Source organism: Rhea pennata, chromosome 5, assembly GCF_028389875.1.
Source record: "Rhea pennata isolate bPtePen1 chromosome 5, bPtePen1.pri, whole genome shotgun sequence".
Lineage (NCBI taxonomy): Eukaryota > Metazoa > Chordata > Aves > Rheiformes > Rheidae > Rhea > Rhea pennata.
Genome location: NC_084667.1, coordinates 30,015,585 through 30,038,821, shown reverse-complemented (window position 1 = coordinate 30,038,821; position 23,237 = coordinate 30,015,585). Strand labels below are relative to the sequence as shown.

Here is a 23,237-nt window from a genome sequence, read left to right as displayed (position 1 = left end):
TGAAATCTCTTACAAAACATGAGGCGGGAACTACTCTGACAACAAAACCCCTTCCTGGCAGTTTTACTCTTAATTCCTGTTCAGGGAATAATGTATATATCTTAAAACCATACGGAATAATATATTAGACGAAACTTGAAGCAAGAATAGCTAGTTTAATTTTGCAAGATAGGAAGCATTTTTACATTTTTTTTTTAGGTTGCAAACAGTAAACATTTTAAGGAATGTAATTTTGTATAGAATCACATTTCACACTTTAGCAAGCAAAAAATTTCAAAAATGACTCAAAAATACTCTAACAATAGTTTGAACGATCATTAACTAAGCCCTTTATATAAACTGTGATACTTCCTCCCAAATAATGATTGCTAACTGACTACTACTGGCTTTTTAGAAATTCTGCTTTATCTGTAAATAGCTTTACTAAATATCTGTATTGTAAATATAAATATTCCAGTCCTGCCTAACTTTCTCCAGTGAATATTCTGCTTTGATTGGCAGTTCTGAAAACCAGTAGCTCTCTATGTCAATGCTAGGCACTTGCAACAAATAGTGCACCTATTCACCTTACTTTGGATAATATAACGTGAAAACTGCAACATCACTTGCCTTTCTTTTCGTAAGCTCACTTGTGAGAAATAACACTAACAGCTTTCCATAAAAGCAACAGTTAACACAACTTAATTTAATGTCTTCTCTTACATTGCGTTCAACAAATGGCAATCTTCTGGCTCAATTCAAAAGGTAACAATGTAATTTCCAAACATAAATCTGAGAAACTAAAAATAACGAAAACCAGACAACTGATGTAAGAGAGTATTTCAGATGGGCATATTTGAATGAGCACATACCACTCCTAAACTGAATGTGCAGAATAATATATAGCTGTCATAAACTATGCAAATCTGCATCATAGTGTAGATGAGCAAGACAGGAGAGGCGAAAGTACAGAGACCATGATACAGGTACAGTTTTGTAGTTCAGTCTACAAAAGAACATAACTAACCCACTGACAAAATCCTTTCAATGTAACACTTCTATCTTAAAGCCTTACTCTAAAAACACAATGAAAATTGTCCTTTGTAGGGTTAGGAGCGTTCAGTAACCTGAATTTGTTTCTTATGACTTTTTCAAAGCCAGAATGTCCTTTTTAAAGGCATTTTAGGATCAGGAAAGAGACAACACAGACCCAAGCCCACCTCAAAACTGTGTTTTTTTCATGCTATAACTGTTTTCCTAACAGTTCCCAAAGTAGCAGCCCATGGTTTCTTCAAAAAGACAGAATAAGACCCAAGCCAAATCTTCCTTTGCTGTTTCCACAAGTTATTAAAAAAGAGAGATTTTTTGGACTATTTCACAAGATTTTAGTAAGCAGTATTGATTATCTTCTTCTGCAAATATGTGATTTATTAAAAGAAAAATTACAAATAACACTGTTTTCAATTTAACTGTTGAGCAATATGAGAAATACTTCATCAGTAATTTCCTGCCAAAATATACAGCAAACCTGAAAGAACAAAACTTAAACAGAACACTAATAAAAATAAAAAGAACAATGTGAACGTCTAGACATTTTGAAATCACTATTTTAAGGTTATATATAAAGTTAAACAGAAATAAAAATGAGCTTAAAATGCATTCAAAGGCAATCTGAATTTACCAAATGCCTCTTTAGTTAAGCAAAATGTGGATTCTGTGTAACTATGTAGCTTCTCAAAGCATCACAGATCTCCTGTTAGTTACTTACTGGAATATCTGCACACATTCAATATTTATGTTGTCTTTCTCTCTATCCATTTTTAAACAGAATTAAAGAAGTAACTAAAACTCTGCCAATAAAATGACAGGAGGGCTATTTTTACTAGAGATGATGATGCAGACCTAGCACAAACAGCCCATGGCTATGCTACTGTTGAGGATCAAATCTAGATACAACTACTAAATTCCTTCTTATTAATTCCTTATTTGAACAGTAACAAGAATTACAAATTAAGCACTGGTTTATAGCTCTTAATAAACACTCATCCTAGATGCAGAATCATTCCTCCCTAGGTTACTGCAGCAGAAGCTCATGTAACTCCTGTCACATTACTCTTGGGTAGCAGAAGGTTTGTTGAAAGGGCATTTGAGGCAGCATAGGAAACCGGTAATCAGCCCAGAACTGCAAAGCCTTATTTTAAAATGTGAGAAGCACTGATTATGAAGTATGTGGTGTTACCTCAGGGTCTTCAGATTGCAGACCTGAGATGTAACTGACTGAAGACACTAAAGAGTTTATTGATTAAGCAACACACTAGTAAAAAACTAATAAAACAATGGAAACCAATGTAGGACCCACAAAATGTAGAACTGAAAATAAAATGCTACTGAGTTGGTAACATATGGTAGCTAATGCAGCTGAGGGATGTGTTTAGTTTATGTATCACATATTACGTGCATCAAGATGGGTACAAGCTGTGGCCACATCTATGAGTAGCCTTTCTTTGGTCCAAGTGCCAATGGTGTAACTTTACCAGACCCTACCTTATTTCTGCTCTCAACCTGCAAGGGGGTGGTGAACACCATCAGTTCAGAAGGACAGCCATGTCTTTAGGCTAACAAGAGTAACAGAACAGTCTTTCCTTGGTCTTTTCTAGTCTTATGCCAAACATGATTTAAAATTAAATGCAGTGAAAATTACATTAAATCATTATATCCCCTTATAACCACAGGCACTTCAGGCTGCATGGTGAAGCTCTCAGAAACAAGAAATACACAAGTTTAACTCTTACTTTTGTTCATCTAATGGTGCGTTGGCTCACAAATAAAAGCAAGTAAGGGTGCCTGTCCAAAAGATATACTCCACTAGAACACTGTAATCCTTGTCTAAGAACAGTGGGATGCAAAAAACGAAAAAAGAAAAAAACCACCATTTACAGACTTCAAGCTTATCTGCTAACTGTTTATTTCTCAACTCCAGCAGGAGAGTCAACTGCCAATGAAAAGGCAGTACACAACACCGCAATTCTCCAAACACATGAAGTGTATTGCTTACAGATACATAATTAGAGTTTTAATTCAAAACTGTGATAGATATTCTGTGCATAAAATGAGGACTTTAGAAACCCCTCAACATTCAGCTGACATGCTCAAGATATATACCTTAAACATCCATATGCAAGTCACATGAGGCCACTCATTTTCGAACAAGTGAATGTACAGCTCCTCAGCAAACATTACTGCAAATCTTAAAACTTTAACTATTAAGCAAGTAGGTTACTTAAGACTACCAGGCACTGTTTTGGATGAAAGCTGTAGCCATGTTCTCCAACACAGCAAAATTCATATGCCCCCCATGTAAAAGTGACCGTCTTTTTTTGTTTTCTGTTTTTACTTTTAAACATGACTGAAGCAGACATGTACACTGCCCAAAGATTAGTGGTTCTGAAGAGGACAAGATCACCCCTTTTGGTAGTTATTTTCTAACATACGAATTTTGTAACCCTCAGAGTGGAAACTCTTCAGTAATTTTCGTTATAACAGACTGGAAGCAGGATAGAAGAAGCTAAAGAGCACAGACAATGTTTTTATCAACTACAGAAAACAGATTTCTCAAACCTTAAATTCCTGAAATGAGACATCTAAAATTAATTATTTTTAGAAAGCGTTACCAGTTTTTTTTCTGGAAGTCAACAGTCTGTGGCTAATAAATGCACCCCAAAATCACTTTGTTTTTATTTATTTATTTAAGGACCTTGGTACAAAGCTTTAGTTACTACACACAATACAACTCCTTTTCACTCTCTTTCAAAGGAAGGGCTGAGAAAAAAAAGGAGCTGAACTTTTATTCAGTAATATCATTCAAATTCAACTTATTACTATGAAAGGAGGCTAATATTATGTTATTAAGCTGGAAAGAAATACACCTTTAAATTAAGTAAAGAATATTTATCTTCTTGGAGGTAGTCTTACCTGATATTGGTGGTGGTTCTTTAACAAGGAATGAGAAATTTTACAGTGTATTAGCATGACAATAGAGTCCTTTGAAAACCATACATAACACCAACCAAAAAAAAAAAAAAAATCAGGTTAAAAAAATCAGAAGGAAAGAACTGTGCGAAAGACAGCAATAAAGATGGCATGGCCAAAATCTAAGCTTATTTACGCCTTAGGCCCTGGAGTTCTCAGCCACTTTACTTTTAACAATCTACTTTTTGAATACTCCTCTCGGCCAGGAATATCAAAATAAAATGTATTCTGGAATTCAGTCACAAATACTGCTCTATAATTTGGTGAAAGCTGAAAGTAATATTTGCACAACAGTTACAAAACAAATTTTTTCCTTATAGAACTTTGTATTCTACGTACATTTTTTCTTTTATCCTATTTGTGGGACCTCACTTCTGTGAAGTCTTTCATACTAAGAATAATAACACCAGGTTGCCTTCAACAAAAATAAAAAACACTGGGATGTATCTAGATGTTGACAGTTAAGGGTAATCTTCTTTCTGACTTTGTAAGAGTCTTTCTGACTGAACTCTGTTCAGCAAATGGTTTTTGCAGAGGTGAAAATTTTAAAGAAGCTATAAAATTGTGGTTTACTTACAAATTTATGTTCATCCAGAATCATATTTTTTCATAAGATTGGAAATTTTAACCAGTAGATTTGTTAAAGCACAATTTGCATAATTTTGGAATCTGTTTGATTAAGCATGTTACTAGTCATAGCAAACATTTTGCACTGTTTCTCTGTTTTCCTGTTAGATGCCATATTTTAACCTTGTCTCAGTTTTAGATGGGCTATCTTATAGTTTCCTTAGTTACAGAGTACTTTGAATCTCTTTCTACCCAAACATCCAATCAAAAGCATTACACAGCACCGAGATAAAACGATCCAGGTGACTGTCCAACTCTTCCACCCGGAAATTGTTAAGTTTTCCTTTTCTCATTTTTTTAAGCAGCACTGAACTGCTATTTCAGTGCTTTAATGCATTTCAGTAAAGTTCATACATAATATAGGTCTGTGGATTAGAAAATGTGATTTCCTACGAAAAATCAAAGCTTTTGCTTTTATTTTCCTGCATTTCCAGAGACACATAAAATTTACATGTCTGTTTTACTATGTAACAACAAGACTGAATTCATTGTTTTTTGTAAAATGTGAGCATTATGCAATTAGGAAATATCATATTTTAAAAAATGGTATTTTCAAAAGTATTTAATGGAATTGCACTCACGACCTGCTAAGAGCTAGTATGAACATGCTGTTTAGCCCTCTTAGCTTCTTCTGAAACACCCAGCATCAATACCCTTCTAACTTACATCCAAGAATCTTTATCTATAAAGTGTTAATATTTTAGTGAAAAAATATTACTTGTAGATAAAGACTTAACTAGCCAACATTTATAAGAAACGTCTCTTTAGTCTACTTGTATTGTAATACTAACAAATTGGGAATACGGCAACTACTTTATTTGTCTGGAAAATACAAGATAATTTGACCCATTTATTTACAGACTGAACAAGGCCAATCCATTTCATGGCTGCAGCACTGACCCTTAACACAGAGCCTGTGAATGAGCAGTCCATTACAATTTGTACAAGTGACCTTTAACTGCATTAATGGCTTTGTTACATGTTCTTTCATTGCTACAACACAATTATGGAATAAATATTTCTAAACAACATGATTATTTGTCTAAATAAAAACATGTATGAGTTTAGTTTACTGATGAGGAACTACAGAGACACTATATTATAACATAAAGGGAAAAGTTTTGAAAAAATGAATGGAACCCCTGATGTTATACTTTCATAACACTGAACAAAAAGTAAAACAAATTTAAATTATGACATAAATTCCAGGATATTACAAAGCTTAATATGCAATCTGAAAATTAATGTTACCTTTCTCTATTAATCTTAAGTAAATTAATTTACATTCTTTAGTATAAAACAATGAGGTGTGGATGAAATTTTCAAATAAAATTTCTTTGCATTTTTGTTTTGTAATATACAAGTGTTCTGAAATTGAATATACTGTGTGAAACTTATTACCTGATTTCAGTTCTATGTATCAACAGCATTCAAAGTTTTTTTCCCTAGTAAAAGGAGCATTTCAAGTATTGTTTCACTCCAAGTTACTATAATTTAAAAATAATCTCCTAAAACTTTATCTAAATTGTACTGTCACAATTTAAAACACGTTTATTTATTCCAAATTGTTTGAAAGAATGTAATACATTTTTGACAGGCAGTCTTTTACAATATTGAAATCAAATCCCTGATTTCATCAAACCCTTCATATTCTGTGCCTTATTCCTGGAAGGCTCATGCCAGAATGACTTAGTTTGATTTTCTTTAACAATGGTAGGTTGGCTTGACAGCATCTGACAAAACAATTCAGTGAAGTACACCATACCAGGTAAAGAGAACCTGAACTGGCTACTAGATGAAATAATGCAGAATGGAGCTTGGAATTATGACAAAATTAGTTTTGAGGAGATTTTTTTTTTTCTTTTTTAGGTATTACTAACTTCAGATAATAAATGTTATAGTATGGTATTAGTGTCTTTTGACCAACATTTAAGTAAGACAGTGCTAATGTCTCTGTTAATATCATAGGGAAAATGGACAGGAAAATCAATGCAATGGTGCCCCGACTGGCATAAATTTCCTTGGAATTTTATTAAAATGTTTTACCTCTCTGTGGTACAAAATTTATATTTCCCAGATTTCCCTGAATTTGGGTCCCTGAGCTGAAGTGGAACATCCAGCATCAGAGGTTTGCAAGGCAGGATAGTAGTTGCTCAAGCCGAGCTGAGGAGGAGGAAGTTTTCCATATAGCTGGCAAATACATGAGGACTAGATGCCCAAAAGATTTTATCACATTAGAAAATTAGAGAACTACACTTTCTATAATATTTCGAAAGATATTCTCTCTCGCCTTTAAGCCAGGAATGGACAGACAGCTGCTCACGTTACTCTCCATGTTGGTTAAAGGAAGTTCCATTCTTAGGCTATGAGGCCTTAATATGGGTTCAAGAATCATAACGATGCCAATGCATGATCTTAAAATACAAGGAGTTGCTTTTATTATCTGGGTATATTTTACTGGATTCTCAGAATTAATAATATATATAGTGTATTACATGACTTCTGGTATTACACTGTGAACTTCACCTCAGCAAAAAAGAATTCATTTGCATATTTTACTGACTAATTGCTACAGAATTATGACCAACAAGCAATGTTTTGTCTTTTAACAGTTCAAAACCTCACAGACTGTTTTCTTTAAAATATTGCCTAAAATAGTTCATTAAGTCAAATGCATTTATTAAATTCAAAATCATACAACTTCATAAATGCTACTCAAAAATAATCAGAATTAGGATGAGTCAATAATGAAGGCTGCTTCAAGCAAGATTTTTTTTGAAAAAAGCCTAAAGGAAGTGATGCTATTAGACGTGTAGTGCATACTTTCTGATTTTTCTCATAGATGTGGAGGTTGGTATAGCATACTTGTACATCGTAAACATATGCTGATCCTATATGCAATGGTGATAACATCTCATAATATCTCAAATATCTCATTAATGATCCTAAACCAATATGTAGTACATATCTGTTCTTGATGCACTTAATAATTACAAAATGTTTCAGGGAAGACAATTAAACCATATGTTGACATGATAACATCCTGATTCACTTAGGACCAGACTTGTGCTGGGTTAATACCACAGTAGCACGCTGCAGCCACCAGTTTTGAACAAGTCTTACAAACCTATTTTGGTAAGTAAAGAGTAGCAGTGGCTAATTGTTCTTATTTCTCCTTCACAAAAAAGTTTGCCACAGCACAGTCTCTATAAAATAAGAAATGAAAAGGAGATTATACACATGGAGATTTCAAATGGCAAGTAAACTCCTGCGTTTACTTGCCAAACTCCCTATCTTAAAAGGAAAGAGTTATAAGTGTTTTTTGCCAAGTGCCACTGCTGGACACACAACATACATGTCACTCTCTCGAGTTACAATTAAATCTTGCTCATTTTGGGAATCAGCTATTTTCTAATAATGCCTTTATTGGTAGACAAAAAAAGGTTGTTACTTTAATGCCTTTGGAAATGTAGATTTATTATTATATATAGACTCAAATACTTTTATCTGTGATTATGTTTCCTTCCAAAGACCTTTTGCTCTGGCAACAATGAGTACTACGTAAGGGAAAAATGCACTGCAGACAGAGTGCTCCATAATACCATTATTGTACCTGCCTATCACTGAGAAACTAGCAACTTTACTGCCACAGAATCCTCTAATTCTGATTTTCTTCTCTTCCGTTTAAGAAACACCTCTCAGGAAAGAATATTCTGAATTCATACATTAAGTTTAAGTTTTTGAAATCTCTTTTTGCTCTGTGGCAATTCTTTACATATGATACTTGACTTCAAACTGAGCTATCTTTTGCTGGTTCTAAAGATTTTTTCTTCTGTATCATATAGGTATCATATAGGTGTCATATAGCCATTAAAATAAAGTCTTATTAGCTCTCTCTTACATGTATATTCATCAAAATAAAGAAAAATAAAATTTTCACAACACCCATATGTATTCTTACACAAGCTGTACTATGCAAATTACGAGAAAAAGGTTATTCTTATACTACTAACAATTGGTTATTACTGGAAGGCTTACAAAAATCAGCAGTAAAACAAAACTCAGGAATTTTTAAAACTTTTTTTCCCCTCCCCACAAAGTTTCACACTTGCAAATATTTATCTGAATGTATTAAAAGTTTTAACTGTAAATACACAATTCCAGAGATTTATGTTGACCAGCCAGTAACAAAGGCAGTTAATCAAATATGAATCCTATCCAACTGTCTTGTCAAACCAGGTAATGATGTCCTGCCAGCCAAACTCAGAGGGAACATGTGAAACAAATACAAAAGTAAACAGGCCTTAAGCCGCCCAAGGGAAAGTCAGCAAGATGGCAATTTCAATCATTTGGAATAATACTAAAGCAGCCTTAGGCTCTTCTCAGAATGGAAACATGTCACTGTTACTGCAATATTTCAACAAATCAGAATGCAAAAGAAAGGAACGCTTATGTAATCACAGCCACGGAGCAGCACTTTCCTCAATGTTTAAGTGGAAAATAATTAAGAGGAAATTCCTTTTATGTGAGAAATTGTATTGTACCCAAACAATAAAGAAAAATAATGTTTCCTTAGAAGCTTATACAATTGAAAAAAAAAAAAAACTAATTTAGACACAATTTCCTTTAGTTTTGATACAGGCAGTTTTGGAATGATGAAGAAAAAGTGCTATCAAAAAAGCTATGATGATAATGTTACTACAAAATTTATCAAATGTTGATAAAAGTTATTCTCCGAGGTACAAACCAAGCAGAAAGTACTTCAAATACAATTCAGCTGAAAAGTTTTGTTAAGATGAATGGGTTGTCATATCATTTAACTGAGAAATCAAAAAATATTTCAAATATTTGGGGAACTTACCTAATCAGTAAACTTTCAGTATGTGTCTAGTCATGTAGCCATCTTTTAGTCAATCATCAGAAAATCAAAGGCAAATTGGCATGACTCAACCCAAACTTTAATACCGCATGATTGTGTCGTGTAAGCTTGTTTTGTGCGAGGGCTGCTGTGGTTTTAGCAGAGAGATTAACGACCGGACCTAAGCTGGCCTCCAAACCTTGCCCTGCTGATGCCTCAAGCCCTTTGAAGTCTGACCATCATACCTGGCAAAACAACAGTGGGAACTAGGCTGGTGTCAGATCTAATCAAGTTTCCTGCCTCAGCATAGCTAACTATGGGGTACACTAATTGGCCCAATTGCGGATTATACCTTTTGCTACAGATTCAAGACAATAATTTAGTCAAATGATGGTTTTTATCTCCTTCTAATTAAGATTCCAAAGTGGGAAGAAATAGGATTAGACAGACTAACTTCAAAATTGTGTTCTTTAAAGTGGTATGCACATAAGATAGGTCTACCCTGACAATATTACATATAATATATTTAATATATTGCTATTAAGTAACAAGTGAAGATCTGGGAATTCTTCATATAGCTACTGCAGTTTTTACCATATATATATGTGCATATATATATACACACACACACACACAAAGAGTTCTACCTCATATTGTAAAAATGCAAAATGAGCACTCATAAATATTCATAAAAAAGCAAATTTATCCTTAAAATAACGAAATCTCTTTAAAATATGTTTCAATCAAACTTACTTTGACGAAGAACATAAAAGAAAAATTCCAATGGCTAAGCAATTCTGCAGGTAGAGTTCTTCTCACAAAAAATGAACACTAAAAAACCAGACTTGATATTAAGGTTTCTTACTGATGAGGGCCAAACTACAAAGAGTTATCTAATTGGTGAGCAATCCAGAGTTGAGCAAATTTGTGCGGACTCCAATGCCCACACTATAAATGGTAACATAAGGAAGAATGGTCTAGTGGTGAAAATCCTTTCTGCAGAAATTTTGCCGTAAGTCACAGGTTGTGGATTTCTAACTTTTCTTAAGTAATTTGATTTTAAATTGACATTTCAAGCAGAGGTCAACCTTCTTACCCCAAATCCTGTATAACTAAGTCGACGCTTTCCAAAACTGTAAGGTACTCAAATATATTTTGATTTCACATTTAAGCTACATTCTGAAGAAATCCTAAATATAGGTACACTTTGTATAAATCATACTCCTGCTTGCAATGCGCACCGTTGTGCTGCTTTATGTTTTCACCATCAGAACTGAAACTGACTGCTGACTCCTCATATCCCAACTGCAGAACTCAGTTTTAAGAGATGATATTCATATCCCTTCTTAATTCAACTTTCTCTTCCTCACATTTTCTTAAGGACCTGATTGTTCTAGTCAGACTAGCTGTAGTCTGCCTCTCCTATCAGGAGGAAGTAAAAGTATGGATTATGCATCAGTGAAGTGTGTACAGGAAAATCATAGTATGACAGTCATTTAATGTGTTCAAAAGGACTGGTTTATGTCACTTTAGCTTCTAGAAAGCATATCTCTAATACAAACTGAAGTTATTTAAAAGTGGCCCCAACTGAACAATGAAGCAAGAAACTACTCAAGTGGGTCATCTATGCACCTCTAGAGCAGCAGGTTGTTTTATGAGTTCAATCGCATCCCTGTTGCAAACACTTCTGTCCCATTGCTAATGAATTCTTTATACAGAGCCTCCTGTTTTGTTTTGTTTTTTTCTTTTAAATTACATGACAGATTAGAACCTCAAATATTGCTGACAGAAAAATCATAATCTGTGTTAGGATTTGTAATGAGGAAAGAAGGTCTAAATATTCTAATTCTTAGCTATAACAAATGTGAATTCACTTTGCTGTGAAATTATGGTGCATGCTTCTCTGTATTTCTGAAAACAGTAAAAACGTCTGTATTCTAAAATCAACCATGAATAATTAAAGTTTTCTTTCTAAGGTACTACTCAAAAACAATACAGTTGTTAAATAGTTTAACACCTCACAATGCCTGGTTTCATTAGTTGCATTCTCTGGAAAATCAAAAACATAATAAAGGAGTCTCTTAGGAGGGGAAAAAAAAAAACAAACCTCCCTCATGCATTTGCCTTTAAGTGGCTTTTGAAGAGGATATCTCTAGTTGAGAAACTTCTAGCTCTCATGCAGAGATGACCTGCCTGAAGAACTGGCTGCATGATTAACTATTAACTACTCTCAATAGGATTAGATAATTAAGGACATTGATGACCATTAATTAGGAGGAGGGCACCTTAATTTGTCACTTGATAGGGCCCTTTCAATGATTTATAGGTTAGGGCTACTTGCAAATGTGAAGGGGGGGGGGGAGAGAGAGAGAAAGAGAGAGAGAGAGAGAGAGAGAGAGAGGGGGAACCCTGAAGTTACCTTCTCAAGTGGCCAGCTAAAAAGGGCAGAGGGTCAAAAAAGGGCCAAAGTGGTCACTTAAGGGTGAAGTCCCAAACACCAAAGCAGTGCCAAGCCACATTGACCATCATTTGGTGATTGAGTAAAAAATATGCTAATTTATTGGTGGCAATTCTCTCTTTTTATGGTTTCAAGCAGTTAAGACAAGTGGCCTGCTTAAGAGCTTTTCATTCGAAAAGAGATTAAACAAAATGGTTTGTCAGGGATGCTTGGCTGTTTTATGTCTTTGTTAAAAAAAAATTTGCACTGACTGTACCAATGACTATCACATTGCCCCAAAAGCCATCTCCCATCTCTAAGCATTACTTGGTTAATAAATACATCAGCTCTAATTGCTTAATAGTTCTATGTTCATTTGCTCTTTAGCAAGATTAAAATGAAATACATCTTTTGTATTACCACCTTCTATCAAAACTGTCTGTATAAAGGTCACAGAAAAAAGTTTAAATTTAGTCGGAAATTTACTTAAGGACATTAGTGTAAATGATACTGTGTTTAAAATGACATAAAAGAGCGAAAGGTGATTTCAGTAATGCAAAGAAAATGGTTTCTGAATACTGATAAGGACACTTATCCCTCATACCACACAATTTTAAGCAGCATTATATATTAAAATCCCTCTACTGGGGTAATAACATGTAGCTACTTTCCCACCCACTAACACAAGTAAGAGCAAGTCATTAACATTTAATTAAATATGCTCCTGACATCCTTAGAAACATGTCACGCTTTGTTATTTAAGGTTGTGGCCTACTTTCTATGTACATTTTAAAACAAAATCAACTATTTATAAAAGAGCGATTTAGTGCAGCAAGTGAGACATTTTTAATTAGAAGGCATATTAAAATATTTTATAAAACCATTCTGAACAGCAGAAACATAACGAAATGAATTTATAACATCTGATGCATATTTTATGTATTTCACAAACCAAATATAAGAGATGGGATTAGCTCCACCTTTTGGGTTCTAAATAGTGAAACAAAACTGTTTCTCTTACCTCAATGGTGAACAGCTTCCTTTTTAATCTAAAAGCAAGGTCCTTCGTGTCTGACACATCACAGATCAAGCTATTAAGCCGAGGAATCTGATGTACGTGAATCAAACCTTGTGAAAAGAAAAAGTAAAGGAGGAAAAAAAATTAAGAAAACGCTGTCATCCAGATGCATAAATTAAAGAGTCTTACAGCAGAATTCGGTATATTTACACACACTCATCCTCCCCTTTTTAAACTGGAGCTTACTACCAGGAGCAATGAAGCAAACGGTGCGATTATACTCAAGTAATCAAGCAGAATAAGATAAACAGAAATCCTTGTGCGAGGAAAACTAATTGCACTTTGGTACAGAAGTACAGATGTAAAGAGGGATCTTAATACTTGTCAAAACTACAGCCGGTTTGTGTGTGATTTTCTCTTGTATTTACAGTAAGCAAATATGGCTATCACCTTGCATGCTGCCCACGGCACCACTGAGTGATCTTTATTTTATTAAATGCACCAGTAAGCAGCCAGCAAAACAAGGCTTATGGGTTACTGATAACCACTGAAGCTCTAATGAGAAGAACTTCGTTTTGTGCCTTGAAAACGACTTCACAAAAAGTCAGTAGAAAACACCAATTTAGATGATGCTTTTTGATAAATTTTATCCGCTGTATCTTCCTAAAAGAAATACATTTGTTGTATGCAAGAGCCTTATGTAGCTGTTCAGATTTTTACAACAGTACTAGATACACTGCAAGCTCTGCATTCTGTCAGTTGAAACTCAAGCTGATTTTTTCTGACAAGGACGCTGGATGGTTTTTGTGCAGCCTAATATAGTTTCTGAACAACCTAAGGGTGAATTTCTACAGCTGAAAACCAGGAAAATTCTACGGGGCTTCTCAATTACTGGCCTATATTTGCTATTCATAAAGGCAGTGTCTAGATGGAAATACTGAACATTTAGAAAAGAAGTCTTACTTGAAAATGGCAGCTGTGAAAAAACAGCCAAACAATAAAACCCTTATTGAAAATAAGGCAAAGTATTGTTCAGGGGGTTATTTCTTTTTTAAAGAGAGAATAAGAGAAGACATTTTTTTCAAACTGAAATATTTATAAAAGTACAATTTATACAGATACTAATTATAAAAATCAAAATTACTAGAAAAATATTTTCACATGCTGAAACCTTCTACTCTTTGTTTTTTGAGTTCAAAATGTAACCATGATATGCAGGAACAGCAGTTATAATACACGGATGTTAAAATATTATTCTATAAGTTTTATTTAAAGATTGTATACACTGTTCTCACTTTTGTTATTTTACTGACTTTTCAACCGTCTAAATTTGCAGGCAGCTTAATAAAATTACTAATGCATGATTCATTGAAGAATGCAATAATTTAATCAAACTTTTCCTCACTAATGGCCAAATCCTCTATCATCTGCAGTAAATAATCTTAAAAATAATTTGTGAGTAGAATTCACACTGTTAAAATGATTAAAAATACTTACCTATTTTTAAAATGTTAAACAAAGCTTGCCTAAAATAACTCAAAAGCTATTTAATGCCACATAATTTTTATTAAGTCGTGCCAAAAAGATGTAGTATACAGTTTTACAGGAAAACAGCAAATATCTGTTAAAATATATATATATTGTCCTAAAGGATCCCTTCCATATTATGAAAAGGTGTATCAAAATGACAGAATTATGTTGGCATAAACAAATACCACATCTTACTTATAAAACTGGAAAAATAATTAAGCAAATTATTCGAGCTTTTGTTCACAGTTTCTTTTTAATCTGCCTTTTTCAGATAATCAAATATATTTTCTTAGCCATTTTTTTTTCCTGATTCATTAAATATAGCCTGCATATACACAGTAGTATCTCAGCACCATCTCTGCTTCTTTTTCTACATACTCTGCTATGGAAAACACGGCCACATTCTCACATGTTTACAGCAGGTTTTGGATAAGCAGTCTACTTTCAACTAGAGGTTTCCATGGAACTACAGTAGTATCACAATAATAATAGCTGTAATTTATGCACACTCAGAGCACTGCTCTGGATTAGCTAAAACTGTTTGTTATTCACTGCTTGGGCTATGCATAACTTCTAATCTAATCTTCTAAAATTTAAATAGTTCTGTTGCAGCAGCTTACAAAATATTTGGGAAATGAACCACAAGATTAAAAACCTTTGCATGTTTTGAAGATAAATCACTCGAAAGTTTGGAAAAAAATATATGCCTTTATACTAAAATTAGTTTCATATTCTAAATGCCAAACATATCCACACACATTACTTCAAATGCATAACAGCCATAACATAGAGTAGCAGAACAGTACATTATTTTTAGATGAAGCTTACATATCACATCATTTAGCAGTTTATTCACCTTAATATAATATATGTTTTTCCATGTTCTCTATTTAAAACTTAGCAGATCAAAAGTATTGATTTCATGACAAGTTCAGCTCACTGGTCAGATGATTGCCAAGCCTCCCCTGCATGTGAATTCCCCAAAGCCTGCCTGTTGAGATGTACATCTGATTGAGCCGTGCCTCAGTAATACGGCTTGACAACATGCAAGGAGTTGCCATGTTTCCTTTGCAGCCTTAATGCACTTTACTGAAAATTTTCCTAACTCAAGACTGGTTAGTAAGGAGAAACATTTAAGAGGTATATTCGAAAATAAAATCAATTGCCACTTTATAGCAGATACTCCAATTGGAGGGTAAGCTGCTAAGTGCCCTAAAAACACTCAGTGCAGACTTTTCTCATTGCTAAAGATGGAACTTACCGTGGTAATCCTTGTATAATGGATTGGTTTCCCTCTCAGAGCCAATAAATGATTCAAGACCAACTACCACATCTGACAAGTTTGTTACACGTTCCATAATTGCTTTATTCTGTAAGACATGGAAACAAAATACACATCCTATGTGATGAAAAAGATAATTAATGTTCACGGATTAAGCACTGGTCTTCTCAATGACTAACTGAAGAAAAAATAGGTCATCAATAACTAGAAATTAGCTCAGAGGGCGCGCACCCCCCCCCCCCCAAAAAAAAAAAAAAAAAAAGTTTGAAATGTACTTCTAAAGGAAAACATACACTTAACATGAAAAAACCATAAAACAGTCAACTCAGAACTAATTTTCTCTTTTTTTCTAAATCTTTATAACATACACATTTGCTTACATCGGAGATTATGAGAAGCAGATGCAGTAGTTAAGCACCTCTCACTGACTTCTATCCTGAATCAGGTGCCATGCTTTTGTGTTGGTCTGAAAATTTTGTTCTTTAACACTTAGGTACCTTACTTCTAATATTTTGAGGAAGCACAACACACATGATTACTCATTTTGCTCATCACTAGAAGAGAACAGATTAAAAAGTAAAAGCAAAGTCTTTGCTCCAGTATTTTTCTTTCTAAAACTTCTTCTACATGTGACTCTGAAGCTTCAAGTAGAATTACCATTTCTCAAAGTATTTGTGAAAGTATTTTTATAAGTGGTCTCATCTCCTATTCAGCAAAGCATTATCATGTGCCTTACTTACATCTCCCGTTTTCTGCACAGGTTTTTTACTTAAGTTTATATAGCAGAAAGCTATATTAAAAGATCACAACAGAGATTTTCATAGGTAACTAAGCATAAAATGTTCTTAATAAATATTTTGATGATGTCACTACATAATGAGCAAAAAAATGAGACAAAATGCACTGAAAAGCAAAATACTTCTTTAAGATAGGAAGTACTTGTCTTAAAGCTGCCTGTACAGCTTGTATATCCTTGTTCTTGATGAGTGTAGACTCTACACTTATAATAATTCCGGGTACCAAAACCAATCACCTCAAAATACTCATTCCAAGTAAAAAGAATTAGCTCTGTACTCTTAAGTTATAATTTTGTATTTTTTATCAATTTTAAAACCTTCTGTGTATTCTGCACTTTTATTAACTGTGACTGACACTTTGTATGAAAGGTTCATTTAAATATTCATAAAGAATATCAGTAAACTACTTTGTAAATAATAATTAATACAATAATTAGGGCCATAGAGAGAGGGAGCATCCCTAGATACATTAGTAAAGTCTATACATTACACTGGCACATGGGTTTATTAAAATTGTGAACAATACACCAGCTGCTTCCACAACTCAGCCTATTTCCTAGCCACCAAGAAGTCTACATGGCCAGACACGAAAGATGGACATTTCCTACTCCTATCAGAGAAGAATCTGAACTCTGTTTTTAGATCATTACATAAAGTAACCTGTAGCCTGCCCTGCACACACCAGTGTGCTCAGGCTAGAAGGTCTAAACCCATTCCCTGGTACCCTTATACCCCCTCCCTTCCCCACCTTATGGGCCAGATGGCATTAAATCCTGTGAACTGATCTCTTTTCAAAGCCACTGTTTGTGCCGAGGCCAAAATGGTGTATCCCCACAGAATGAGAGAACTTAAATTTCACCTACAAAACCAAATTCATAGTTCAGGATAAAATAAAGTTATGTTAAAAAATTTCCTTTCTGAGGAATAATGTAATTCTGCCTACTCATCACACACCAGTCTTTGTTGTTGTGTGACCTAACTACATCCACTGTTACACAGATAAACACTGATGGTTTCTGGAAGCTATCCTAAACTCTTAGCATAGAAAAAATATTTCACCATTTGAAAAGAAGTTTGCTGTCTGTTAATGTTTTTGGCTTGTTAGTATTGATAAACAATGGGCTACAGAACTGTGGATAGAAAAATGCTCAACCATTGACATGATATTCTCATCACTGCAAGTTCTGTAAATCCTAAGACAAGTATCTTTTCGATTTAGTCTTAATTCTGTAAAAAATGAAGAATTCTGCAATTAAGTGCAGCGCTGCTGAAATAGCAATTCAATATTTGCCTAGTGATACACAGTTCAATACATTAGTTTCAGCTGTTTTCTGAATAGGTTTGCTTTCTTGAAGGGCAGTCTGTTTCTCCATGAAGATTTTGTTTCTGTTTTTACATTATGTCAAAATATTCTCCTGGCTTTATACAGCACATCTTGGGAAATATTTTGCACAACTGATTGCCGCAACAGATAGATGTTTGCTTATGTGGCATTGTTGTTGCAGATCTGTATCTATCATGTATTTTCTAGTTTGCAATGTTCAGCACATTAATGTGCAATCGATGCTGACGTCAGCACACAGATAGTTGTGATGTATGGCATCCTGACATAAACACACAAATCATGTTGCCCCATCTGGGCTTGAAAATTTAACAGAGCTCCAGATCTTCCTCCAGCCCCATACAAATCTACCTCCTGCTTCTGGCATAAACTTGGCAGCTCTGGAGATGAGCCAGGACATGGTTAGGAGGGAAGCCAGGAATGGGGAGATTCAGGGAAAGAGTTTGTTGGCAGCTAGAAGAGGTATTGTTTTAAATTACATTAAAAAAAAAAAAAAGAAAAAAAAAAACAACAAAAAAAAAAACCCCAATCCTGGAAAGTTTTCGGTCTTGCTAGATGCACTGCAGTTTTTCTAAATTAGTCAGTTCAGCCAAAACGTAATTATTCTAACAACATGGTAGCAACCCTGTTGTGCAGGCTAGGCTGGGCATCCATTCTATACCTTACTTTGTGTTCACTATTTTAGACAGAAATTTTATTTTAAGCTCAAACTTGTAATATTTGTGCTCAATCAATCATACTTCCAAAATGATGTCTTAAGAAAATCCATTTAGCTAGTCTGATATGTAAATACATCTATTTAGTTTCCATTTAAATATCAGCTTCTGGGGAAGGGTATTTATGGAAAAAACTGCTTTGTTCTACTAATTTATTCACAGAATCTACATAGCTGTGAGTAATTACTTGTGTATGTTTAAAAATATTTATCTACAAATAAAGCAGTTCAAAACTTACCATCTTCTGTTCTGACTATAAAGTATGGTATTCTACTAATACAAATATGTGTACAGCCCTGTATGCTCAGATTCGCCTACTGAAATTAATACTATTTACTTTTACTGGATTGATTTTAATGTACTAAAATTTTATCATTACTACTATTAATCATATCAGTCTTGGTTCATTTGGATTACATATTAAAAAAAAAACTTTTTTTTTTCTTTTCCACTCTGGTTACTCATTCTCCTCTAATTTCCTGTCAAAAATTTTGCAAAACCCAGAGATATGTCCTCCCATTTTTATTTTCTGAGTCTCTAAAGAAATCAAAAACCTCACAAAGTTTATGTAATAAAAATGTTCAAATTCTCAGTCTTTGTGAGGAAGTAAGTAAGCAAAAAGTTCCTTAAGAGGACTTTTCTATACAGTACTTAAACAATCTTAAAATTTAAAAGAAAAATAGAAGACTCACATTACAGTTCTACAGTAAAATCTAACTAGCAACTATATAAATATATTAAGCTTTTCAGTTGCAGATTTCATATATTTACATTTGTATTACATACAACACAAATTTTTTAAATGAATTCAGTTATCAAAACATCTATATTATGGTTTATCAGAAATGTTAAATTGACAAGTTTTAGCAAACAGAGCCATCATTCTTAAATGACAAATACTCCCCAAAAAGTTTTTAGATGAACAAAGTGCAAGTTCCAGTCCAGGCAAACCTGTAATTGTAAGGATTGATTTCTGTTGTTACCAACAGGTGAGTCCAGTGATCTCCACACTTCACTTGAAAGAACAGAAGGTCTCAATAATAAATAGCAACTAAGTAAGTTTATGCAAACAAGTAAGAGTGTTTTGAATTTAAAGCACATTTTGGTTTGCGAGTTTTCAAAACAAGCTCAATAGTTAGTTGTGGCTATTTTTTGTCTCTGTTACACTCTGTTGTAAAGTTGAAGTAAGCAGTATTACTATAATACATGTAACCACACTGGACTACAATGAAACACTGGTTGGGTATTTAATAGATGAAATAACTATTGATATTTTCTGTGAAATTATCATGCAATAATGTGGTAATGTCTTCACAATATACAAATATTCATCACTTGTTATTACTACTTAATCTCTAAAGTATTTTTAAATTGAATAGATAAATTATTAATATTTAAGAAACATAGCTTAAGTATCTGTCACCATTTGTCAGTTACTACTACTAATAAAATCACAGAATTACCCTTACATTTTTTTTCGGTAAATAAGTGTGCCATCTGTCCAGCCAACATCAAAGGACTTCCCAGTAATTTTTTTTTTTAAGTATTATGCCTTTGCACTAATTTTAAAGAGAGATTGAGTTTGGAAATTTTTTCACTAGTCACAAATCCTGAAAATATAACAAATGTTCTGCCTGGAAGTAATATTTTGATAATTAACAAAGATTGTGTAGACCAAAAATTATACACTTGTTCTAACTTTGGTTACACTGGTTGGTTAGCACTTTTTTAATGCTTGCAGACACCAAATCTACTAACTGCACTTTGAATTTTGGCTATAAAATGAATGTAGCCTTAGACCACTAGAATGTAAGACATGCAATCGCAATCAGATTAACTGACTAGGGTATGTAGAAATCTGTATCAGTATCACAAGAAAGTTGAATACAAAAGCATGATGTCTTTGCTGGACGACAGATAGCCTAGAAAAATATTTCAAGGATTTTCTACAAACTTGAATGTGTTCAGTGGTAAGAAATCTACATTTAAAGATTTTGACAGCATATTCATCTTCTTTTACCTCTGAAAAACAGAACTTGAGCAAGTATAAATGTCTCTTCACATGGATGAAATCACACGATAGATTTTGGTTGATCTGTTTATGTGTACACTACTTTATATTGCTACATTAGCTAATTCAAGCAATGAATAATATCTTTGAATAATTTTTTTGTAAGTTACAGAAGCAAGGAAAGGACATGTAGCAAAGACATGAGCAGGTAATTAGATGCAGCTACTCATAATATTGGGAAGGGAGTGACAAAGCATCTGTTGGCCAATATGTTACATGATGTATTAATTCCAGATCTTGGTTATTCTGTTAAAGTTTCTTTTAATAATGTTTGCACTGATACTCTGTATAAATTTAGAGTCCTTCAAATGAGAAACCAGTTAGAATGAATGTTTTTGTATCTTAAAGCCTCAAAACATTTCAGCCATGGCTTCTCTTATACCTGAAACGTTGCCACTGCTATGGGAATTCAGCAACAATTATTATCATTTTTTTCAGATGAAGGTGGAGAAGACAGTATCTAATTAAAAATTCTGGAGAAATTTTAAGGAAAAAAAACAGCCAGGAAATCAAAATTAAATATTACACACAAACAAAAAATTCCTTTGTATCTTCACTGAATATGAGTAGCCTGAACTTATCTACTACTTAAGCTAAAAAGGAATATAATGTCAGCAAAGCTTGATACCCTACAGATTAAAAAATACTTCTGTCATGATAGTCAGGGAAGACCGAAGATGATCGTCTTTACAGTGACATCATGGGTCAACAGTAAAACAAATGATGCCTCAAACAACATAGGTAAAATAAGTAAATAACAATTTCTGCTGAGACCTATGGAAATAAAAGTGAACTAAAATAACACAGTTTAAATAAAACTTTCCATCTATCGATCTCAAAGAGCTTTACAAAAAACCAGGCAAGCACTGCTTTCCACCCTTACAAGTAACGTAACAAGCACAAAGATGTCACATGAGTTGTCCAGAGTCAGAAATGAGTCAACAGTGAGCCAGGAACAGAAGTAAGCTTTTCTTTGAATCTGTGTCTACCATTATCTATTCGAGAATGATATAGGAGGTTGCCACTATGGTTTTAGGGTAATGTGTAAATATTTGGTGTTACGGTGAAGATGATACTGGAGTGAAGGCCTGAAAGGCAAGGTGCTGAAAATCCAGACATCTTTCTGAAAGAGGTGACTGGTGAATGGGACATGAAGAGGTGACACTTTTTGGGTTGAATATCTGCTCAGTGCTTTCCACTTCTGCCTCTAATTTCTTTACCACTCACTACCTGACGGAGCAGGCTGCCTGGGACTGGGAACAGCTCTGAGGAGCAGGGCTCTTGCAGGAGTCCTGCTGCAGGGCTTAAAGGAGATAAGCCTGATCCAGCCCCACGCCTTTTTTCTCCAGTGAGGGATGAGGCTCTGGGAAGAAATGAGTATATGAGTTGGGCTGAGAAAAGTCCAGAAGCTCCTTTGTACAGGATCCAGTCCTTAGTAATGAGGTTATCTGATTGTTATAAAAGCACCTCTAAAAAACACTGTATGTTATTATTTTTCCATAATGTCTGAAAAATGAAATGACCATTTGAACAGATTTATTTAGAAAATTAAACACGTAAAACATATTCACTGCTTCAAGTTGATCATAGTGTAATATAAAGCATAGATACAAAATTCTAAATAGACTGAAAAATGAGAGCCACATTTTGAAATCTTGTTTGAGAGCCCTAACAAAACTGCTAAAAATAATGTATATGACACTAACTGGATCAACCACTATCTTAAGACTCCACCAGGAGTTATTCATTATAAAAAAAGTTAATGGGAATTATTTGGTACAAAAAAAGGTTTAGAAGGAGACATAACAAAGTGTCTTTTGTTGTCATTTTGTCTGAAAAAAATCACTGCAGTTTGCTTACCAAACTGCAGAAAGGCTAACTACTCCTGCAACTTAGATTCTTTAAACAATGAATCATATTTTATTCACAAGTGACCAAAAGGTTCCTCCACTATCATTCCACTTATTAGACCACAAATACCAAAAGGAACATCTAGTCGATGTTTGTAATCAAGTGACAAGATTCTGAAATATAAAATCATTTAAAAACTGATCCCTTATTCAATATAAAATTATAGGCTGTCATTAGGAGCAGGCTGGCAAAGCTAGGTCCAGATGGGAAACTGGCTGGGCAAAAAGAAGAGGTAGGCTGGAAATGATGGGTAGGCTGGAAATGACGGAACTGAACAAAAGACATGACTGCTCCCTCTGCTGGCAAGGCCCTCATCTGCTTTAATTTTTAACTAATGAGTAGGCATTTCTTTAATTATTTAGGCTCTAGCCAATAAATAATGCAGAATGTTCCTTCCTCAGTCTGTTGCTGTGTGTTTGCACATTTTTGAACTTATGGTGCCCTATTTCACTAGAATAATTTGTCATAGAATTAAGACTTTGGCAGTTATCTAATGGCAGAGTTGCTCATTTTGTGTTTTAATCATTCACAAAATAAAAGGCAAAATTAATCCATTTACCCTTAGAAAACACTGTATTTTAAAGTATATATGCATTTCATCTTTATGTATTTCATAATATTATGATAAACTGTTCACCAT

General features: G+C 33.9%; 1 protein-coding gene across 1 annotated transcript in view; it reads right to left on the bottom strand.

The window, feature by feature from the left end:
• Positions 1-23,237, bottom strand: part of ELP4 (elongator acetyltransferase complex subunit 4) — a 152,973-nt gene that overhangs the window by 69,058 nt on the left and 60,678 nt on the right. Inside the window, exons 8-9 of the mRNA XM_062576307.1 lie at positions 15,740-15,848; positions 12,952-13,058 (exon numbers count right to left, since the gene is read on the bottom strand). Of these exons, the coding sequence (XP_062432291.1) occupies positions 12,952-13,058; positions 15,740-15,848 (216 nt within the window). The remainder of the gene's footprint in view (positions 1-12,951; positions 13,059-15,739; positions 15,849-23,237) is intronic.